Source organism: Scyliorhinus torazame, chromosome 9, assembly GCF_047496885.1.
Source record: "Scyliorhinus torazame isolate Kashiwa2021f chromosome 9, sScyTor2.1, whole genome shotgun sequence".
NCBI classification, from domain to species: domain Eukaryota; kingdom Metazoa; phylum Chordata; class Chondrichthyes; order Carcharhiniformes; family Scyliorhinidae; genus Scyliorhinus; species Scyliorhinus torazame.
In genome coordinates this window covers 211,080,229-211,100,546 of record NC_092715.1, presented here as the reverse complement: position 1 = coordinate 211,100,546, position 20,318 = coordinate 211,080,229, and the positions used below count along the sequence as shown (strand labels likewise).

The window sequence follows — 20,318 nt, the reverse complement described above, 5'->3', positions numbered from 1 at the left end:
CTGATCTCTGGATGGTGTAGTAAAAGCCCAGCCTGAATAAGTAGAGTCAAATGCAGCTGTACTTTGGCTGGGCAGCCCACCAGATGTGCCGCACATATTTCATCAATAATGTTGAAACATTGGCAGGTGGGATGCAGCAAAGGACTCTGATTTTCTCTTTAGTGGGGCATACTGCCAGATTCTCTGGCTTCCCTATGGTAAGATTTGTGAGGTGGGGGGATGGGGTGTGTAGTTCATGGCAGCCACAGTGATGGTATCCCATGGCCATCGAGAACATTGGGTGTCAGCTCCTTGACTAAGATAACTTACCTGTACAGGTCTGGATTGTCTGGGGATTTTACCATTCTCAAATTAGAATCCAATAGTTTGAATAACTAGGACAGCATCTGTCTCCGACATGAGATAAGATTTGGGAATGAAAAATAGTTGTTAGTCTTTCTGTACAAAATTAATCTCAAATCATCTCTGCTATTTCCCCCCCGAATTGAATGACATGCTCTGTTTTGCAGGATGGCCCTTTGGAAGCTTTGTTTGCAAAATAAGTGGCTTGGTTCAAGGAATCTCTGTCTCAGGCTCAGTTTTTACCCTAGTTGCTATTGCAGTGGACAGGTAGGTGAACATGGAAAATTTGACGTACACAGTTCACTTGACCTCCATGGTATTGATATTGAGATATCATTGAGAATAGAGTAAACAATATAGAACTGGGTCTAAAAGGTGCAATAAATGCTTGAATAAAAGTAAAATGCTGCAAATGGTGGAAATGTGAGAAAACAAATTGTTGGAAAAACTCAACAAGCCTGGCAGTATCTGTGGAGAGAGGGGCCGGGTTAACATTTTGAGTCCAATATGACTCCACTTCAGAACCTAATGTTTGCTTTGATTTAGCAATTTTCACAACCTCAGGATATGGTTAAGTGCTTTACTGCCAATTAAGTACTTACAAAACATCGTTACTGTTGTAAAATGAGAAGTGTGATGGACAATTTGTGCACAACAATGAGATTATGACCAGGTAATCTGTTTTAATGTTGGTTGATGGTAAAATGTTGGCCAGGACCTCTCCCCTGCTTTTCAAAAGGTGCGAGGGATCTTTTGCACGAACCAAAGAGGGAAAAGAGTATCTCCATTAAAACCTTACTCCAAAGGCAGCATTCCCTCAATACTACACTGGTGGATCTGCCTACACTTTCTGCTCAGGTCCTTGGATTGGAATTTTAACCAACGGTTTTCTGACACATTAGAAAGTGTGTTAGGCAGTGGTTCTTAACCAACGGTATTAAACCAGAATAGCTGGTCATCATGTCAATGCTGTTTGTGGAATCTAGCTGTATAAATGAACAGTTGCATTTTTTACACAACAGCAATGACGACGCTTCAAGAAAACATACTTAAGGGGCTGTGAAGTGCTTTGTGCGCCCTGATGTTGTGAAAGGTGTTATATAAATGCAAGCTCTTTCTTTTATCCTTACCTTAGAATGCCTATTTTTAAAACCCAGAACATCCTATCTGGACATCTCAGAGAGATATATCTTCAGCATCTCAAGGTTCATAACGGAAGCTGTCCTAGGACTGTGCCATCTCCTTAACATTGATGTGTCGATGGGTTCCATCACAGAGATAGTTCATGTCATAGCTGTCAAGTTCACCAGTCTTAAACCATCGGATCTTTCCAAACTACTACCTGTGATATCTGCCAAGTTAGTCAATCAGCTATCCAGATGTAGCAAGCAAATGAGTGAGGCCTTATTCACAAGCGTCAAGAGATTAGTTATTTTTCCTGAGGAAAAGAGCTATTAGCAGGACAAGGCACAGATCTTCTACTGAGTTTCGGGTTACTCAGAGTGCAGGACATTGGCGATAATGTCCTGTTCTTCCTTTGCCTCCATCACTTCCTGCTGCTCACTTGTGCACCCAGTGGTTGCATCTCATGTTCACAACTGAATGGGACATGTACAACCTGCTGACTGAGCAGTTACAACTGACACTCTGGGCACAGGTACTGCAAGCACTCAGCTTATAATGGCTTATCGAATGACAGAAAAAGGGACAATGTTAATATGGTGGGATTGTTATAAAAACCCATGCCACTAATGCCATTTAGGGAAAAAAATCCACAAATGCCCACTGAAATGACCCAGAAATCCATTCAATTCAGTTGTAACAAACTGCTAAAATGGAATGGATGGATGGACCAGCTGGCATTAACTTAGGCACAGAAAAGACAACAGAAAGGTCAGCCCTGTTAGACCATAAGGCCATAAGGAACAGGAACAGGAGTAGGCCCCTCGGCCCCTCGAGCCTGCTGCACCATTTAATAAGATCATGGCTGATCCAACATTCCTCACATCCACTTTCTTGCCCTTTCCTCATAACCATTGATTCCCTTCCTGATCAAGAATCCTTGGGCGGAATTCTCCGAAACCCCGCCGGGGTCGGAGAATCGGCGGCGGGCCGCGCAAATTGAGCCACGCGCCCCGATGCCGGGACACGATTCTCCGAAGAGCAGAGAATCGGCGCCACTGGGGCCGGCATGGTCGGTGCAGCGCCGGTCAGGGTATGCGGCGACTCTCCGGCACAGGCCGGCGTGCCGATTCTTCCACCCGGATAGGCTGAGCGGCCGTTACCAAAAACCCGAGTCCCGCCGGCGCCGTTCTAACATCCTCTGGGCCGGCAGGACCTCACCGCTGAAGGGTCCGGGGTGGCCTGTGGTGGGGGGGGAGGGGGGATCTGACCCGTGGGGGAGCTTCCGCAGTGGCCTGGCCCGCGATCGGGGCCCACCAATCGGCGGACCAGCCTCTCTGTCTTGGGACCTCCTTTCCTCCGCGCCGGCTCCTGGAGCCCTGATCCATTTGGCATCAGAGCCGGGGCGGGGAAAAAGGCCACTGCGCATGCTGTCATGATATACATCAGCATATCATGGTGCAATCACCCACACACTGATGGACATACAGTAGGGCCAACCAGCATACACAACATCGCAGCCAATCACCAGTGAGAGCACACGCACTATAAAGACAGGGAACACCAGAGGTCAGCCCTTTCCTAGCAGCAGCCAGCTCAGAGCACAGAGCTCACAGCCTGCCTCTCAGACATTCACCATGTGCTGAGTGCCTCACCTAGATAGTGATAAGACAGGGTCCACAGATAAGCTGGTAATGCACGTACCCAAAGTTACAGATTGTTATTACAGTTGAGTTGTTAATAAAATAGAGTTACACCATCTCCAGCCGTGTTGACCTGTTTGCGGACCAGAATACCCAACACAGACATGGTTCCAGGAGTGTGCGACCTACCTGCAACTTATCAAAAATCCGCCCTCCTGCAGCATGGAGAACAACCTGTTCCAGCAGTGCCTGCAGGGTAAGGACGAGCCTTTCCAGTCTTATTTAACGCACCTCCGCATCCTCGCGGAGTCCTGCGGCTATGGGCCCACCTCTGACTCCATGATACGCGACCAGATAGTTTTCGGGGTCATGTCGGACACCCTGCGCCAGCAGCTCCTTGGAATCAAGCAACTCACCCTAGCGACGGCCATCGAGACCTGCGGCCTGCATGAGAACGCCACCAACCGGTACTCACACATCCAGGCGGTTGATGGCGTGGCAGGGGCCCCACGAGGCGGAGCGGGTCCAGACGATCGAGCACCTCCCGGCCCGCGGCCCGGAGGAGGGCGGCCATTTTGCGCGCTTTCCGAGGCCTCCCGCGCTTGTACGCCCCAAAAGAGGGGACGTTGACGCGGAGGAACGCGATGCGCAGACGCGCACTATGCAAGACCGCACCGCACATGCGCGTGGCGCAACGAATGCACTGACGTCATGACGTGCGGCAACTGTGGCTCCGCCCATTTAAAGTGCCAATGTCCGGCCAAAGTGTGACAATGCCTACGCTGTGCAGGCTTGGCCACTATGCTGCCTGCTTTCGAGCACTTCAGCCTGCCAACTCTCAACAGTTTAACCAGCCTCGCAGAAATATTCGGGAAATTCTACCCACGTTCACCGAGTCCGATCCTGACATCATACAGACCAGTGACACTGAGGACAGGGTGCCTTTCCGCATTGCTGTCATCAACAATAACAAGCTGTCCCCGAGTCGAACGCACCAGCCGCTGTCAGTGCACAGCATCGATCCAGACGACGAGTGGTGTGCCAGCCTGACGGTCAACCGATCCCAGATCACATTCCGCCTGGACACTGGTGCTTCCGCAAATCTCCTCGCATGGTCAGCATTTCAAACCCTGAAGGTCAAACCAGCAATTCTTCCATCCATCTGTCAACTGGTCGACTATAATGGCAACGTCATCCCCGCCACAGGGTCGTGCCAACTCTAAGTGACGCACAACTCGCGTAAAGCCATCCTACCCTTCGAGATCGTGGGCTCTTCAAAGGACTCTCTGCTAGGCACACAGGAGTGCAAACTCCTCCACCTCGTTCAGCGAGTACACTCTCCCTCTCCAGAAGGCACGTCTGACTTCCAAGATGCAGAATTCAGGGCGCAACTAAACTCAATCCTCTCTCACAACCAGGATGCTTTTGAGGGCATGGGTACACTGCCCTACACATACAAAATCCTGCTCAAACAGGATGCCACCCCGGTAGTTCATGCACCTCGCAGAGTCCCAGCACCCGTCAAGGACCGCCTCAAGCAGCAGCTGCAGGACTTTCAGGACCAAGGAGTTCTTTCCCGGGTGACGGAACCAACTGCATGGGTCAGCTCCATGGTGTGCATCAAGAAGCCTTCCGGCGAGCTCCGGATCTGTATTGACCCGTAAGACTTAAATCGCAATATAATGAGGGAACATTACCCTATACCCAAACGTGAGGAGATCACTTGCGAGATGGCTCGGGCAAAAATATTCACCAAGCTTGATGCCTCAAAGGGCTTCTGGCAGATTCAATTGGATCAGCCCAGCAGGAAGCTGTGCACTTTCAACAATCCTTTTGGCAGATACTGCTGCAATAGGATGCCTTTTGGAATCATATCGGCCTCTGAAGTTTTCCATCGCATCATGGAACAGATGATGGAGGGCATCGAAGGCGTGCGCGTCTATGTGGACGATACCATTATTTGGTCTACCACACCGCAGGAGCATATCAGTCGCCTCCAACACGTATTTCAATGGATACGGGACCAGGGTCTGCACCTTAACAGAGCCAAATGTTCTTTTGGCCAAACCGAGCTCAAGTTCTTGGGGGACCACATCTCCCGGTTGGGTGTGCGGCCAGATGCCGACAAGGTGGCAGCCATCACGGCGATGCAGAAGCCAACAGACAAGAAGGCGGTGCTACGCTTTCTAGGAATGGTCAACTTCCTGGGAAAATTCATCCCTAACCTCGCTTGCCAACCACAGCTCTCCGGCACCTTGTCAGGAAGACAACTGAATTCCAGTGGCTTCCCACCCGCCAGCGTGAATGGGAGGAGCTCAAGGTCAAGCTTACCACCGCCCCGGTACTGGCGTTCTTCGATCCTGCAAGGGAGACGAAGATCTCGACTGACGCCAGCCAATCCAGCATTGGGGCGGTCCTCCTGCAACAAGATGACGCCTCATCATGGGCCCCTGTCGCCTATGCATCACGTGCCATGACCCCCACAGAGCAGCGCTATGCGCAAATTGAGAAGGAGTGCCTAGGCCTGTTGACTGGTGTTGACAAGTTCCACGACTATGTGTATGGCCTTCCCCAGTTCACTGTGGAGACTGACCATCGCCCGCTGGTTGGCATCATCCAAAAGGACCTTAATGACATGACCCCTCGCCTCCAGCGCATTCTGCTCAAACTCCGGAGGTACGACTTCCAACTTGTATACACCCCGGGTAAGGACCTGATCATAGCAGACGCTCTGTCCAGGGCAGTCGACACTCCGTCCGACCCAGAGGGGTTAGTTTGCCAAGTCGACGCACATGTAGCCTTCACTTCTGCCTATCTGCCGGCCACTGACGAACGCCTTACCCATATTCGCCGTGAGACTGCGGCTGACCCCGTTCTGCAACGTGTGATGCGCCACATGATGGATGGGTGGCTCAAGGGACAATGCCCATAGTTTTACAACATTCGGGACGACTTGGCAGTCGTGGATGGTGTCCTCCTGAAGCTGGACCGCATTGTGATCCCACACAGCATGCACTGGCTTGTCTTAGAACAGCTGCACGAAGGCCATCTCGGCGTTGAGAAGTGCCGACTGAGGGCCCGAGAGGCTGTATACTGGCCGGGAATAAATGAGGACATTGCTAACATTGTGCTCAATTGCCCCACATGTCAGCAGTTCCAGCCGGCACAACCACTTGAGACCCTTCAGCCCCATGAGTTGGTCACGTCCCCCTGGTCGAAGGTGGGCGTGGACCTGTTCCATGCGCTCGGCAGGGACTACATCATCATCGACTACTTTTCCAGCTATCCTGAGGTCATACGCCTGCACGACACCACGTCATCGGCTGTTATCCGGGCCTGTAAGGAGACCTTTGCTCGCCACAGCATTCCGCTCACCGTGATGTCAGACAATGGCCTCTGCTTCGCGAGTCAGGAATGGTTTTCCTTCGCTAGTGCATACAACTTTGCACACGTGACGTCCAGTCCCCTGCACCCTCAGTCAAATGGCAAAGCAGAGAAGGGCGTCCACGTTGTAAAAAGGTTCCTCTGCAAGGCTGCTGATGCAGGATCTGACTTCTACCTTGCCTTGCTGGCCTATCGCTCGGTCCCACTGTCCACGGGCCTATCGCCGGCCCAACTCCTTATGGGTCGCACCTTCAGGACCACTGTGCCGTCCATTCACGTCCCAGACCTCGACCATGCTCCGGTACTTCGGCGGATGCAACAAGAGTGTGAGCAACACAAGGCGGCTCATGATGACCGGGCGACTGATCTTCCTGCCCTGGTGCCTGGAGATCATGTCCGCATACATCTTCCGGAGGGTGGCTTGTCGGCAACTGCTGAGGTTCTTAGACAGGTGGCTCCCCGCTCATTTCTGGTTCGTGTGCCTGATGGCTCCATTCACCGCCGCAATCAGCGTGGCCTTCGTCTGGTTCCACGCTCGCTCCGAAATTCTGCACCGATGCCACGCCCTCCTGTTGTCCCTGACATGGACTTTGTTGAGCTTCCGGATACCCTGCCTCCTCCTCACTCGACCGTGGCCCGGCCCATTCCTCAGCCGGTGGATCCTGAACCACCCTTGAGGGGGTCAACCCGAATTTGTCGCCCACCCCAAAGACTTGATTTATAAACCGTGCACTATTGGACTCACTGACTTGTTCTGCCGTACTGTTTAAGAGTTTTTCATTGTTTGTTAATAGCATTTGTTTCGTTCTTGGTGTAACATAGTTTTCCTCTGCACCTGGCACCTTCCCGTGTATATAGCGTAGCCACATGTACATATTGATGTAAATAATGCACACACATGATCAGACACACTCACTACACTTTATTTATTCTCATGTCGGCACATATTCTTTGCGAAAAGTGGGGATGTCATGATATACATCAGCATATCATGGTGCAATCACACACACACTGACACACTGATGGACATACAGTAGGACCAACCAGCATACACAACATCGCAGCCAATCACCAGTGAGAGCACACGCACTATAAAGACAGGGGACACCAGAGTTCCCGCTCATTCTAGTAGCAGCCAGCTCAGAGCACAGAGCTCACAGCCTGCCTCTCAGACATTCACCATGTGCTGAGTGCCTCACCTAGATAGTGATAGGACAGGGTCCACAGATAAGCTGGTAATGCACGTACCCAAAGTTACAGATTGTTATTACAGTTGAGTTGTTAATAAAATAGAGTTACACCATCTCCAGCCGTGTTGACCTGTTTGTAGACCAGAACGCCCAACACGACACATGCGCTAGTTGGTGCTGGCCCAACTGTGCATGAGCGGTCCCCGCGGCGCCGGGATCAGCAGCTGGAGCGGCGTGGGCTGCTCCAGTGCTGTGCTACCCCACTGTGGCCCGGAGAATCCGGTCTCGTAACAGGCGCCGACGCCAGAGTAAAACACTCCCGTTTTTACGCCGCCATCGGCACTTAGCCACCCAATGGGAGAATCATGCCCCATTTCTCTCAGCCCTAAATATACACAAGGACTCAGCCCCCACAGCTCTCTGTGGCAAGGTGTTTCAAAGACTCACATACCTCTGAGAAGAAACTCCTCCTCATTTCAATCTTAAATTGGCACCCCTTTATTCTGAGATTATACCCCCTGGTCCTAGACTCTCTCATGAGGGAAAGCATCCTCTCAGCATTTACCCTGTCAAGCCCCTTAAGAATCCTCTATGTTTCAATGAGATCACCTCTCTGAATTCCAATGAGTAAAGTCCCAACCTGTTATCTTTGCTCATAAGACAATCCCTCCATACCGGGATCACCCCAGTGAACCTTCTCTGAACCACCTCCAATGAAGTAATAATGCTGATGCTGCAAAGCCCTCTTCACAACATTTGAGGAGTTGTGCCAAAATTGAGAGCTGTCTCGCAGCAACAGCCTGATACAGTCATCCTCACAGAATCAAAGAGCACCAACGCCATCCCCTGAAGAAGCATTGCAGGGAGCTGCCAGAGTCTTCACCCGGAGGGGATCCTGTCCAAGCGATTTCACATTACCCCTCGCCACCCCCACCCCACCTGAGAATCTGCCGGGGAGGGAGCATAAAATTCTGTCCCTGAGCTAACAGCGGGGGAGCAGCAAAATAAACCATTTGTAGACGATTCTCTGGCTACAAACGGAAGGATAAGAATGGGACAAGGTGAGTGCAGTCTCACCCAGCAGGACAACAGCTAGAGAAGCATTGGAGGAGGATGTTGTGGTGAGACAGTTTGCTCAGGCTGAGGAGGGGTAGTTTACCTTTGTCACAGTTATTTAGGATGTCCTGTGACTTTCTTAATAGCAGTTTCGCGACTGTGAAAGGGGTGGGAACCTGATTGGAAGGATTCAAAGATAAACTTTCCCAGTGCCCTAATAGGCCCAGTATTCTCCAACATTCTTATGCCCATTTTCATCCATTTCCCTTTAAGCGACTACATCCCCTTGGTGTTGATTAGCTCATATGAATGCCACCCCTTTTCCCCAAGAGTAAGTCAACAATTGTGCGGAAACTTCATGTAACTAATGTTGTGAACCCAGCCCATGCTGTTCTATCAGGTACAGCAGGCCGTGTGGAAGCAGGTTCAACTCCAATACATCCCAGAGCCTGACCCAACAGAGGATCTGTTCTAGGAGACCTTTCCAGCAGCGTGTCATCAACCAAGGTTCCCGGACAGCACGGTGGTGCAGTGGTTAGCACTGCTGCCTCACGGAGCTGAGGACCCGCGTTCGATCCCTGACCCGGGTCTCTGTTCATGTGGAGTTTGCACATTCTCCCCATGTTAGCGTGGGTCTCGCCCCCACAACCCAAAGCTGTGCAGGCTAGGTGAATTGGCTATGCTAAATTGCACCTTAATTCAACAAAAAAAAATTGGGTGCTCCAAATTTATTTCAAAAAGAGACAAGAGAAGAAACAACATAGGTTCCAGTTTTTCTTTTTCTAATGTGCCTTCCTGATCGCTAACCTCGGCGAATCTGGGCAGTGGCATTTGGCTGTTTCATTAACGTCACAAACCTCCTGCTGTAGCCAGACCTATTGCTGATTGCAGCTCTTCAGGATACATAAAGCATTCCATGGCGTCTTTTATCTCTCAATAATAAAAAAGGTCTTTTGAAATAGGTGCAGGTTCACAACGAACCATGAAACGCACTTAAGAATAATAGAGCTACTCTTTCAATGTTCAACATTGCAAGCACTAATCTATTCTGCTGCGCAATTTGAGGCTTCATTGTTCAATATTTCTCGTCCAATTCTTTCAGCTGTCTGATTGATGGCATGCACAGCATTCCTAAAATATAAAATTATTTTTTCCCCACAGCTTAGAATTAATTTTATGTCTCTACAGAGGAAAGATCATTCCCATTGCACCAAAGAGACTGCTGTGCACAATTGATACAAAATTAGAATTTGAAACGTTTTGAATCATGGTTTGATTACAATTTGGAACCTACGTCCCTTTAAGGGGGGCATTTCTGGTTTTCCTAATTCCAGTTGATGTCTTAATCATCCTGATTGATAACAACAGCCGTTGAATCACTCCAGTTTGGGGCTTTTTCAGGTAAAGGTTGCATTCTCCCCCAGAACTTTACATAAGCCTGTGGGGAATTCCAGTGCAGATGGTCCTTGCTGAGTTATCTATGTACTATAATTTGGATGTTCTCTATGCTGAGACCAGTACTACGCACAACTAGTATTCAAAAACGCACGCCAAGGCTAATCTGCGAACCTGGCAAAATGTTTCTTTCATTTTTTAATTTAATTTTAATTGAGCTCATCGATATGATTATGCTCCAAAATTACCAGGGCTGCTTATATTGTAATCGTCTCACTTTTACCACAGCGGTTAAAAAAATTAATTTGTTCCAAAAAAAAAGGAACCGACACCTGAAAATTGCTGAGAACCTGAGCTTCATCGCGAGGTTTAGAAGCCATTTGTGCGGCACGATCAAAGCCTGAGGCTGTTTTATATGAGGGAATTGGCCAAGCTATCAGAGTTTGCTCTCAGTCGGAATGGGGTGGAACTCGTCATATGTAGGTTCCCTTTGTGAATGATTTCCTCGCACTGTGTTATCGTGTGAGTATCTTTCATCCTTTCTGACTAACCTGGTCCGCCCCTGGGATCAGCCATAGGTATTGCTTTGTCAGCCCTACATATTCCAAGGTAAATATGTGTCTCAAATATACAAATCATGGACATTATCCAAATATTAAACAACTATATCATTTTTGTCATTTATTTTGCAGATTAAGGTGTATCGTCTACCCTTTCAAACAAAAACTTAACATGGCTGTTGCAACAATCATCATCGTTATCATATGGCTTCTTGCTGTCTCCATAATGTGTCCTTCGGCAATCATGCTACAAGTAACAAAACTGCCTGACACCATAAGGATTATCCAACGTAGTAACAAAATGTATCCTTGCTATCAATGCTACGAGGCATGGCCAAATCCGAAAATGAGAAAGATTTACACCACAGTGTTATTTTCCAACATTTACTTGGCCCCCCTGACACTCATAGTTATTATGTACGCACGGATAGGAATTGCATTGTTTAAAACCAGCATACCTGTTGGTGAAGGGTCTCATCAGGAAAATGCCAGTACTGTGTCTAAGAAAAAGCAACGGGTGATCAAGATGTTGGCCACGGTCGCCCTGTTTTTCACCTTGTCATGGCTCCCGCTTTGGACTCTGATGATGCTCTCTGACTATGCAAGGCTCTCGCACAGTCAGTTGAGAATAATCAATTTGTATATCTACCCCTTTGCCCATTGGTTAGCCTTCTGCAACAGCAGTGTCAACCCCATCATCTACGGTTATTTCAACAAGAATTTTCGGCGAGGGTTTCAGGCTGCCTTCAAGTTTCAGCTGTGCTCTTCTGAGGTCAAGCACCGGGAGACCTACTCTCATCGGATTTCCAACAAATTCATTTTAACAGCACAGAACAAAATCGGGCAAGATCCCGTGACTAGCAACTCGGAGGCTGGTGACGGTTGCAGCTCAAGTCGGGCAGACAAAAATACCTGCAGGGTGAGCGAAAACCTTGTCCTTGAAGAGTTGGACAAAAGAATAAAAAACAGTGTTGACAAAGTTTCGATCTAAAGCGACTATGCAGGGTTGAAAATCATTACTAAGAGTGTATAATGCTTTTTACACCGTATTAAACATTAAGTAAGCCCTACTAGGCAAAAAAAGCATGACTTGTAAATATGTACCGTGAATGAAGCTTAAGTGACTAACAATGCTTTAATTTATTCTGCAATTGGGTTCATGGGGTTTGGATCATTTTTGAGAAAGTACCACTCTAAAAGGCGGGGCGAGAGTCCAGTGCTGACAAAGGTGAAACATCGGCAAAGTAAAGGCCAGGTCGGAGAAGGATTGGACAACATCAGGAACTGGACCAAGGGGAGAATGACAGGCTCATGCAGGATTACAGTGAGCAAATATATGTCCACGCCCCCTTGTGAATTATGAGTAATTATGGCTGGATGGATGGAATATTGTGACCAATTTTCTGATTTAAAGATTAAGCATTCGAGATTAATCAATAGAAATTCATCTGTTTGAGGCTTTGCTCCAATACACGTTTTTTCTTGATGGTGGCATTCACCTATGTAATGAAGTCTCTTGTCTTCCCCCCCCCCCCCCCTCTCTCCCTGCCTGACTCCCACCTACCCTTGATAACTGTCATCTTTTTACTTTCCTTTCCCACTCCAGCATTGCAGCAAAACCACAGTTTTAACCATGTGGGAGGAAACTCCGAGAAGAGAGAACTGAAAATGGTTAAAGTGCCACTATAATGATTTGAAGCCCCTATTTGAGGAAAGGTAGATTCCGAAGAATATTTAAACCCAATAGTTAGTCGCTTAAAAAGTTGCTCAGATACACAAAAAAAAAACGTTTTCTTAATACTTGCTTCCGTGGGTGCGCTATAACAGCCCCGTCGCGCTCAACTTGGTGTCCGGACGAGACCACCTCACAAGAGGCCCCTTGTGAGATTTGCGACGCTCGGAATATCTCATGAGATTCAACCAGACCTCATGAGACATTGCGATCTGGATCCCGCCCACGCTTGGTGAGATCCAGATCAGTATATTTAAATGATCCATTGGGCTCATTTTAAGATGTATACACCGGATTCTCCAGGAGCCTGAGATTCAACGGCCGCACGTGGGAGACTTCTCCTTATGATTTAGCAAGATCTTTGCCAAGGTACCGCATGGTAGGTTGTTGCAAAAAGTTAAATCTCACTGAATCCAGGACGAGGTAGCCAATTGGATACAAAATTGGTTTGGTGACTGAAGCCAAAAGGTGGTTGTGGAGGGCTGTTTTTCAAACTGGAGGCCTGTGACCAGCGGTGTGCCTCAGGGATCAGTGCTGGGTCCACTGTTATTTGTTATATATATTTTAATTTGGATGAGAATGTAGAAGGTATGGTTAGTAAGTTTGCCGATGACACCAAGATTGGCGGCATAGTGGATAGTGAAGAAGGTTTTATAAGATTGCAACAGGAGCTTGGCCAATTGGGCCAGTGGGCCGATGAATGGCAGATGGAGTTTAATTTGGATAAATGTGAGGTGATGCATTTTGGTTGATCAACAAATCAGGACAGGACCTATTCAGTTAATGGTAGGGAGTTGGGGAGAGTTACAGAACAAAGAGATCTGGGAGCACAGGTTCATGGCTCCTTGAAGGTGGAGTCACAGGTGGACAGGGTGGTGAAGAAGGCATTCAGCATGCTAGTTTTTATTGGTCAGAATATTGAATACAGGAGTTGGGACGTCTTGCTGAAGTTGTACAAGACATTGGTAAAACCACACATGGAATACTGTGTTCAGTTCTGGTCACCCTTTTATAGGAAGGATATTGTTAAACTAGAAAGAGTGCAGAAGAGATTTATGAGGATGCTACCAGGACTTGATGGTCTGAGTTATAAGGCGAGGCTGGATAGGCTGGGACTTTTTTCCGTGGAGCGTAGGAGGATTAGGGGTGATCTTATAGAGATCTATAAAATAATGAGGAGCATAGATAAGGTAGATAGTCAACACCTTTTCTCAAAGGTAGAGAAGTCTAGAACAAGAGGGCATAGATTTAAGGTGAGAGGGGAGAGATACAAAAGAGACCAGAGGGAAAATTTCTTCACACAAATAGTGGTGAGCATCTGGAATGGGCTACCAGGGCCAGTGGTAGAGGAGGTACAATTTTGTCTTTTAAAATGCAGTTAGACAGTTACATGGGCAGGGTGGGTATAAAGTGATATGGGCCAAATGCAGGCAAGTGAGACTAGCTTAGTGCTAGAAACTGGGCAGCATGGACAAGCTGGGCCGAAGGGCCTGTTTCTATGCTGTAAACATCTATGACTCTATGACTTCACCAGTGTGCCATTTAGTACTGGTCCATACAAACGTGAACTAGATGTAATGACACCTGAGGAGGTTGTCCAGGCCATTGGAGACCCTCTGGTGGTCGGTGACAGGGCAGGGTAGCATTCTGGCACTCCCGCTGGCACCTGGACATCTTGGCATGGTCAGCCTGGCATCCTAGCACTGGCACTTCAATGGTGGCACTGCCAGGTTGGCAGAGGCACTGTCATTCTGCCAGGCTGGCAGTGCTAAGATGCCCAGGTGCCAGGTTGCCCCTGCCAGGGATCAGGCCATGGGGTGCCTTACCTGTAAAGGGGGGGTTCGTGGACCCAGAGGGGGTAAGTTGGGTGCTCTTTCCAAGAGCCAGTGCAGACTCGATGGGCCGAATGGCCTCCTTCTGCACTGTAAATTCTATGAAATGTGCGGGGGGAGGCGGAGTCCGAAGATTGAGGTAGGGGTGCCGTGGGGGGTTGAAAGATGGCGGCTGCCATTAAAAATGGCGCCTCAATTCCTGAGTAGTGTAATGACTAAAGTGCAGTCTCGACACGGCGTTCCTCGCCGAGGCCAAAGGTAACGGCAAAATGCCGTTGAATAGCGGGGTTTTTCTTGGTGTGGAAGGCCATTGAAGTTTTACATTGAATTCCACCCCAAGTCTCTGCTTCTTTTTGTCTTCTTTGTATTTGGTATTTAAGAAGTGATGCGCAATCAATTGCACACAGATGCAGATTGGGTACAACTGTGGCTTTATTACAGTCAGATGCGTGGCCTCCTGCTGCAGCTGGCAAAATGGAAGGGCACTGGAGGTCATGCATATTTATACAGTTCTTAGTGGGCAGAGCCAGCCGGCAGGGGCTACCGGCGAACCTGTAGTGCAGGTCCTACCTTACATCCCCTAATATAGTGGTACACCACATTCACCCCCTGTTAAAAATGAGTCCAGCGGTGGTGATGTGAAACTATATACAAATAGTGCAATTATGTATAGTGGTAGCAAAAAAAGAAAAAGTCCATGTTGACGGTCCGGAGTCCGTTAAAGGTTCAGCCGGTCCGGTGCTTTGGTTCTTCGTTGGGAGCGACGTAACAGTGGCGGCGAGGCCGGTGCTGGCGGTGGTGGAGGTGGCACCGATGGCGGTAGTGGTGGTGCTGCTGATGGCCAGTCATCGGAGAACTCCGGGAGCATGCCAAAGTCCTCTTCGTCCTCTTGTGCGGTAAAGGGGGGGGGGGTGTCTGGTGGGGTCAATGTTGGCAGCGCGGTGGGAGCATCGGTGGGGGTGTGTGTTGGTGTGGAACCTGGCGGTGCCAGGTCCCTGAGTGAGACAGTATCTTGGCGGCCGTCGGGGAACTCAAGGTAGGCATATTGAGGGTTGGCATGGAGCAGGTGAACCCTGTCCACCAAGGCGTCCGCCTTGTGGAGTCGGACGTGCCTACGGAGAAGGACCGGTCCTGGAGCAGCGAGCCATGTCGGGAGCAACACCCCGGATGTGGACTTCCTGGGGAAGGTTAAAACATGTTCATCGGGTGTGTTATTAGTGGCGGTGCACAATAGTGACCGGATGGAGTGTAGAGCGTCAGAGAGGACCTCCTGCCAGTGAGAGGCTGGGAGGTTCCTAGACCATAGGGCCAGCTAGATGGCCCTCCAAACCATCCCATTCTCCCGTTCTACTTGCCCGTTTCCCCAGGGTTGTAGCTGGTCGTCCTGCTGGAGGCTATAATTCTGCTGAGCAGGAACCGACGCAGCTCATCGGTCATGAATGAGGATCCCCTGTCACTGTGGATGTAGGTGGGGAAACCGAACAGAGCGAAGATGTTGCTGAGGGCCTTGATGACGGTGGCATACGTCATATCGGGGCATGGGATGGCGAAGGGGAATCTGGAGTACTCATGACCACACTGAGAATGTACGTGTTACGGTCGGTGGAGGGGAGTGGCCCTTTGAAATCCACGCTAAGTCGTTCAAAGGGGCGGGAAGCCTTCACCAGGCGCGCACGGTCAGGCCGGTAGAAGTGCGGCTTGCACTCCGCACAGACCTGGCAGTCCCTGGTGACTGTCCTTACTTCCTCCACGGAGTAGGGTAGATTGCGAGCTTTGACCAGATGGTACAATCGAGTGACCCCCGGGTGACAAAGGCTGTCGTGTAGGGCCCGGAGTTGGTCCACTTGTGCGCTGGCACATGTACCTCGGGAGAGGGCGTCTGGGGGCTCGTTGAGTTTACCGGGGCGATACAAGATCTCGTAATTATAGTTGGAGGGCTCGATTCTCTACCGCAAGATTTTATCATTTTTAATCTTGCCCCGCTATGTGTTATTGAACATGAAGGCTACCGACCGTTGGTCAGTGAGGAGAGTGAATCTCTTACCGGCCAGCTAATGACTCCAATGCCGCACAGCTTCAACAATAGCTTGGGCCTCCTTTTCAACGGATGAGTGTCGAATTTCAGAGGCATGAAGGGTGCGGGAAAAAGTGCTACGGGTCTGCCTGCCTGGTTTAGAGTGGCGGCAAGGGCGACGTCTGAAGCATCGCTTTCTACTTGGAAAGGCAGTGACTCGTCCACTGCGCACATCCCGGCCTTGGCGATGTCTGCTCTGATGCGGGTGAAAGCATGTTGTGCCTCGGCCGCGAGGGGGATAGGGTGGATTGAATGAGTGGGCGGGCCTTGTCCGCATAGATTGGGACCCACTGGGCGTAGTAGGAAAAGAACCCAAGGCAGCGTTTGAGGGCCTTGGGGATTGGGGGAGGGGAAGCTCCATGAGGGGGCACATGCGGCCGGGGTCAAGCCCGAGAAGTCCGTAGCCGAGAATGGCTAACCGGGTGGTGCTGAACACACACTTCTCTTTGTTTTAGGTCAGGTTGAGAAGAGTGGCAGTGCGGAGGAATTTATCAAGGTTGGCATCATGGTCCTGCTGATCATGGCCGCAGATGGTGACATTATCTAAGTACGGAAAGGTGGCCCGCAAACCGTACTGGTCGACCATTCGGTCCATCTCCCTTTGGAAGACCGAGACCCCATTTGTGACGCCAAAAGGGACCCTAAGGAAGTGGTAGAGGTGACTGTCCGCCTCGAAGGCCGTGTATGGCTGGTCCGACTTCTGGATGGGGAGCTGGTGGTAGGCGGATTTCAGGTCAATTGTTGAGAAGACCCGGTACTGCGCTATCTGATTGACCATATCAGATATGCATGGGAGGGGGTACGCGTCGAGCTGCGTGTACCGATTGATGGTCTGACTGTAGTCAACGACCATCCTGTGTTTCTCCCCAGTTTTAACCACTACCACTTGGGCTCTCCAGGGGCTGTTGCTGGCCTCGATAATACCCTCCTTAAGCAGCCGCTGGACTTCGGACCTGATGAAGGTCTTGTCCTGGGTGCTGTACCATCTGCTCCTGGTTGCAACGGGCTTGCAATCCGCAATTAGATTGGCAAAAAGGGAGGAGGGATCGACCTTGAGCGTCGCGAGGCCGCAAACGGTAAGGGGGGGGTAAGGGCCCGCCGAATTTGAGGGTGAGCTCTGGAGATGGCACTGGAAGTCCAGGCCCAACAGGAGTGCAGCGCAGTGATTAGGAAGGACATAGACGCGGAAATTACTAAATTCTACGCCCTGGACAGTGAGGGTGACTGTACAGAAGCCTCGGATCAGGACAGAGTGGGATCCAGAGGCTAGGGAGGTCCTTTGATTGGCAGGATGGACCGCAACGGAGCAGCGCCTTACTGTATCTTGGTGTACGAATCTTTCGGTGCTCCCGGAGTCCAGCAGACACGAGGTCGCGTGGCCGTTGATTTTCACCGTTGTCGACGCGGTGGCCAAGTTGTGCGGCGAGATTGGTCCAGCGTCATCGAAGCGAGCTGCGGGTAGCAGTCGGATGCTTCGGGTGGCGAGCGTGTGCGGTTCCGATCTCGGGATGTCCGGAGACCCTGTGGGGGACAAGATGGCGGCACCATGGTGTGCACATTGCGTGGTCGGGACAAGATGGCGGCGCCCATGGGGCGCACGTGGCCGAAGGGGGACAAGATGGCAGCGCCCATTGGTCACACATGGCCCCGGGAGGAGCAGATGGTGGCTCCCATTGTGCATCTGGCGTGGGGGAGGGGGCGATAGCGGGCGCGATCGCAACAACTGCATGAACCTGGCAAACAGCTGCAAAGTGGTCCTTTTTACTGCAGGATTTACAAACGGCAGTGCGGGCTGGGCAGTTTTGGCGGGGGTGCTTCTGCTGACTGCAGAAGTAGCAGCGGGGACCCCCGGGGTGCACGGATCGGCATGCGGCGCAGGCGTATTGGGAAGGCAGGGCCCCAGCTGAGGAGGTCGCCGGCAGGGTCCAGGAGTGGTAGGAAGGGGTAGAAGGGAGGGCAGCACGGTGGGAGGCGTAAGATTGCACATTACGGGATGCGACTGTCATGGAGAGCGCCAAGGTTTTAATCTCCGCCAGTTCGAGCGTGGCCCCTTCCAGTAATCGTTCTCGGATGCGGTCCGACGCAATCCCCGTCACGAAGGCATCGCGCATGAGGAGGTTTGCGTGTTCGGCGGCCGTAACGGCCTGACAGTCACAGTCCCGGACGAGTGGAATCAGGGCGCACCAGAAGTCTTCGATGGACTCACCAGGTAGCTGCGAGCAGGTGGCGAGTACATGCCTGGTGAAGAGCCTTATGCGCGTAGTGTTCCTTAAGGAGTTCCATTGCTTTTGTGTAATTCATGGCGTCTTGGGTCAACGGAAACACGCTGGAGCTCAGTCTGGAGTACAGGACGTTTATCTTCTGAGCCTCCTGCTGCAGCTGGCAAAATGGCAGGGCACTGGAGGTCATGCATATTTATATAGTTCTCTGTGGGCGGAGCCAGCCGGCAGGGGCTACCGGCGAACCTGTAGTGCAGGTCCTACCTTACATCCCCTAATACAGTGGTTCACCACAGGAAGGACAGCCGAAGTGGCAGTGCTGGCACTAGTGAGGAAGGATATTAGCTCTGACAATCTGGAATCTGTATGGGTACAGCTGAGAAACACCAAGGGGCAAAGAATATTAGTGGGCATCGTGTATAGACCCCCAAACTGTAGTGGTGATGTTGGGAATGGCATTAAACAGGAAGTTAGAGACGCATGCGAAAAAGGAAAATCTGTAATCATGGGTGATTTTAATCTGCATATAGATTGGGCAAATCAAATTGGCCACAATACGTTAGGGGAGGAATTCTTGGACTGTATACGGGATGATTTTCTGGACCAATATGTTGAGGAACCAACTAGAGAACAGGCCATCCTAGACTGGGTACTGTGTAATGAGAAGAGAATCATTGGCAGTCTAATTGTGCAAGACCCCGTGCAGATGATCAACAGGAGGACCAAGGTTCATCTGGCCTACTTTCTACCATGCTGCAGTTATATGATAAAGTGATAATGGAGTTGTTGACTAATCACAGTGATCGATCTCTATCAATTGCTCTGCAGGAGTCCCAATCTGAGGGGATGATTTTGAAACCGCGTTAGCCGTCAACGAGAATGTGCCGTGTGGGGCAGTGCAAAGGGTGTGTGGTGTTGGGCGTTCTGACACACAGATGAGCCAACACGGTTGTATATGGTACAACACTATTTTATTTAAACTTTCTATTTACAGTTTTGTCTTGATACTCTGCACGTGGGGATTCCCTGTTTGTGATGTTGAAACAGGTCGTGTCCGTGTCCTTGTCCCCAGACCTACTGTCCACTAGGTGTCGTGTTCGTGCTTTTATGTGGTTCCTGTCTTTGTGTGTGATTGGTTGTGGTGTTGTGTGCTCTGATTTGTCTGTTGGTGTGTCCATCATGATGTGTGTGTTTGAATATCATGACATCCCCCCTTTTTACAAAGATATGTGCCTACATGGTAATAAATATAATCGTGTCGTGAGTGCATCTAAGAGTGTGTGTGTGTTGTGTACAGCATGTGCATATGACGTAACTATTTACATGGGGCGATGTCGGGTGCGTCACATGAACAAGGTTGTACCATAACAGAACATGAATGCGAACGAGAAAAAAAAACTTGAACAGTGGTCCAGTCAGACGATATCTGGAACGATAAACAACAGGTTATCATACAGAATTGTATAACTTTTTAGACATATGAACGGTGTTATAAGTCCAGTCTAATGGGCTTGTGACGAGTTTGGGTTGACCGCCTCAAGGGTGGGTCAAGAACCACCGGCTGATGTGCAAGCATGGCCATGGGTGGCGATGGAGAGGGCGTGATCTGCGGCAGCTCCACAAAGTCATCCTCGGAAGCCTGTTGAGGATCTGGCGTGTGCGTACTGTGTAGCTGCGAGCGTGGAAGTCGGCGAAGGGCGCGCCGATTGCGGCGACGCACTGAACCATCCGGCATGCGAACCAGGAACGAGCGGGGAGCCACACGTCGG

The 20,318-nt window shown here is 50.2% G+C and overlaps 1 protein-coding gene across 2 annotated transcripts in view; it reads left to right on the top strand.

Moving 5' to 3' along the window:
* LOC140429718 (neuropeptide FF receptor 2-like) overlaps positions 1-12,161 on the top strand; it is a 221,121-nt gene extending 208,960 nt beyond the window's left edge. For both annotated transcript variants that reach the window (XM_072517051.1, XM_072517050.1), the window contains exons 4-5: positions 510-609; positions 10,825-12,161. In XM_072517051.1, the coding sequence (XP_072373152.1) occupies positions 510-609; positions 10,825-11,683 (959 nt within the window). In that variant the 3' untranslated portion in view covers positions 11,684-12,161. The remainder of the gene's footprint in view (positions 1-509; positions 610-10,824) is intronic.
* The last annotated feature ends 8,157 nt before the right edge of the window (positions 12,162-20,318 follow it).